The following is a 3,239-nucleotide window of genomic DNA, read 5'->3' as shown; positions in this document are numbered from 1 at the left end:
GTATTTGGGACGTTTTGTAGTTCAAGGGGGCAAACTGGTACAACGCCTATAATTCAGGGGTGTAAACTGTACTTTGCCCTTTAAAAAATAAATAAAAAATCACAACCTTAAGAAGTCCTACCACTATTGCAGGATACCCGAGTACAGTGGGCCCCACTTGGTTGATGAACAAACCTTAATTCTTCAGATGCATAGATAGGACCACTGGGGCCCACTTCGTACCTAGCTTTTTGTTTGTGCTGAGTCATCATAGGCCCATCCGATTTATGCGTCTGCCTTTTTTTCCTGGTCCCCACCTTAGCCCATCACCATTGCAATTATATCAAAGCTCCCATTCATATGCCTTCAAATTATCTTCATTATTTGAACTTCTCTAATTTCTTCACAATTTTCACATGTTCAAATTAATAATAATATATTATTATTAATCTCTAATGTAATTTTTTTTCCATTGATTAAATCTCTAAATTGAGGGGACATTTATGTAATATTGCACGTCAATCACACAGGTCTATGTCAAGAAAGGTAGTCTGATAGCAAGACAAGGTAGTCTGATAGTAAGAAACTTGCGTTAATAATTTCATACGCTACGATGATTCATGTTTGAAATAACATTAGATGCGGAAAGTGTAGAGATCACATTAGTATTTTTAGAGACCTAATTACATTTTCATAATTTAATCAAAATTGAATAATGTATGAATAACTGAAAAGTCGAAAACTCATAACTTGAACGTAACCCGAAGAACGAACATTTATTTCATAGCTAGTTAACGGAAATATCTTACAGATGGCGACAACAAAATAACATGGAGCTCATGTCAAACCGACTTAATTAAAAGAACCATAATTCTTTTTTTTACAAAAACGATAATAAATTAATTAACTAATTAAACCGATCGGGAAAGTACTCTAGTGCTGGTGGTGCTGGCACTCGACCGGAGTGGCAGGAAACCGAGCGGTATCGGAGCAGTAGTCGTACACCATGTGATTGGCCCTAACCCAAAGAAGCTGGTGGCTCTGGTGTACGTTAAGCTCCGACATGGTCGGCTGGTCCCACCAGAACTGCTTGGGATCACCTGAGGCGGCGGCGCACCGTGAAGCGACGGAGTCGGGGCATTTGCAGCCGTCGATTTGGAAACCAGTGTAGGATGCAATGAAGGGTCCCTTTGACCAATCTGTTTTGACTCTACCACCTTGTGTTGCCCAATCATCTGCGTTCCAAATTGAGCTGTAAACTCCCATTGGTTGGTCTTTTGGATAAGGTATTCCTTTGTGCTCCAGGTTTGTGTGTACTCTCACTGGTGTCTCATCTACCAAGAATCTGCATTTTTCATTTAATAATTAATAATTAAAAACTATTAATTATTATTAGTCAATAAATATATATAGGTTATTTACATTTATAAATTCAAGAATTTGGATTATTAATGCCATGCTCAAAAAGCCAATAATAAAAAATAAAAAATCATTTAGTAGCTATAAAGAAATTTGAAATTGGAATGAAATGTTGCTAAATTCGGAAGTTTCGGAATCGAAATCGGGGAAATGCAAAAACATATTATTATGTTCCAATTTTCAAATTGATTGATCACACAGAAATTGAAATGAAAATTTATATATATATATATATATATATATATGGAAAAGAAATTTTGTTCCAATTTTTTATTATTATTAAAAGAAAAGAAAATTTGAAAATTGGAAAGAAATGTAACTAAAATTCAGAAATTTAAGACTTATTATTATGTTCCAATTTTCAAAATGATTGATATATCACACAGTTGGCTGAATGTGATAAATATTATTCAGAAATTGACATAATTAGAAATACAAATATGGAAAATTTCGGATCGAAATCGACGAAATTCGAATATTTTGTTCCGATTTCTTTTTTTAATTATTATTAAAAATAAAAGAAATTGAACAAATAATTGTGGAAAGTTAGGCAAATATATATAATGGTGCATGGGGATTGATTGATGCATTGTGTGCCAAAATGTTGGTGCTTTAGGCTATACACTTTCCACTTTTCCCATGTTACCCTCTGTACATTAATTTGTTCACCAAGCACACACACAAACATGTATACGTGCGTGTGCGTGTTTTAGAGAGAGAGAGAGATCTAGAGAGAGAGAGGGGGGGGGGCTTACACAACTTGGCGATGATTCCAGAGAATGGAGTAAGAGTGAAAATCCTTAGTGGGATCGAACCAGAGATTCAGCCTCTGTTCTCTATTACCAACTCCATTAACGTACACATTTGTCTGAACAAGGTAGGGTTCCCCTGTGGTGTTCCCCAGGAACTCGAAATCAAACTCGTTGTGATACGGACCGTCCGATGACATCTGCCCCCAATAAATATTTATTTATTTAAATTAAATATTTCCTTGAAATTAAATTAAATAAAAAAATAATTAAACTTACATAGAAGGCGGTGACAGTGCCAGCAGAGTCACCCTCAACAAGCTTAATCTGAACAGTGACTTTCCCAAACAAATACTTGCTCTTTGATGAAAATCCAGCACCTGTGTCAAAACAAATTATATTATTATTATTTATTTATTTATCCAATATTATTTAATATTAAATAAAATTAATAATAAAGATTAATTAATTATTAATTACCAGAGTAGTTATCAAGCTTCATGTTGAGAACATCTCCTTGATAGGTGAAATGATCCAAAGCCCAACTGGGTTGAAAAAGATCATCAAATCTTGAAGATGATGATGAGCACACACAAGTGCCCACTAGTGCGAATGCAGCAGATAATAACCCGAGTATCACATATCCCTTTACCATTGCAGCAGTTTTTCAAGAATTTAAATTTTAAAAATAAATATATTTATATATTTTATTTTTGTGAGGGCAGAGGAGTGAGAGTGGGGAAAGAGGAAAGGGTTTGGGGTTGGTTTAAATAGGCAGTGCTGGCTTCATTTGGAAGCCACTCTGCCACGTCATTATCTTCCCCATTACGTGTCAGATGCCACGTCGGACAATAGTGATATTGGTGTGGGTGAAATTGAAATTTGGATGGAGCCGTTGGCTAATTAGTGTTGGCTTAGCTTAATTTCTGCTGATTTGGCTTACACTTGAATTTTCTTACTATTTTTGGCGTAAATTACGAACTAACCCTTTAGGTATGTTTGACTTACGAAAATACCTTTCTTGTTTTAGAAATTATAATAATCCCCTAAGGTATATTACTGTCTATGACGTGTAACTTTCAGGTTGTAATT

At 35.0% G+C, this 3,239-nt stretch overlaps 1 protein-coding gene across 1 annotated transcript; it reads right to left on the bottom strand.

Annotated features, from left to right (window-relative positions):
• Window positions 1-729: 729 nt before the first annotated feature.
• On the bottom strand, window positions 730-2,845 carry XTH9 (xyloglucan endotransglucosylase/hydrolase 9). The gene is made up of 4 exons (XM_012996982.2): window positions 2,628-2,845; window positions 2,427-2,527; window positions 2,154-2,347; window positions 730-1,324 (listed from the first exon to the last, which is right to left on the bottom strand). The coding sequence occupies exons 1-4, from the start codon at window positions 2,800-2,802 to the stop codon at window positions 913-915; spliced, it is 882 nt and encodes a 293-aa protein (XP_012852436.2). The 5' UTR covers window positions 2,803-2,845; the 3' UTR covers window positions 730-912.
• Window positions 2,846-3,239: the final 394 nt, after the last annotated feature.

Source organism: Erythranthe guttata, chromosome 13 (genome assembly GCF_056151865.1).
Source record: "Erythranthe guttata isolate IM_541 chromosome 13, IM_541, whole genome shotgun sequence".
In the NCBI taxonomy this organism is placed as follows: domain Eukaryota; kingdom Viridiplantae; phylum Streptophyta; class Magnoliopsida; order Lamiales; family Phrymaceae; genus Erythranthe; species Erythranthe guttata.
The sequence above is the reverse complement of the archived record's forward strand: the minus strand, read 5'-3'. Positions and strand labels throughout refer to the sequence as shown.

Coding starts and splice junctions, on each gene's coding strand:
- XTH9 (XM_012996982.2), bottom strand. CDS start 2,802: ATGGTAAAGGGATATGTGATACTCGGGTTATTATCTGCTGCATTCGCA. Junction 2,528..2,627: donor GAAGCTTGATAACTACTCTG/GTAATTAATAAT, acceptor GTTTTGACACAG/GTGCTGGATTTTCATCAAAG. Junction 1,325..2,153: donor TGGAATCATCGCCAAGTTGT/GTAAGCCCCCCC, acceptor TGAAAAATGCAG/ATTCTTGGTAGATGAGACAC.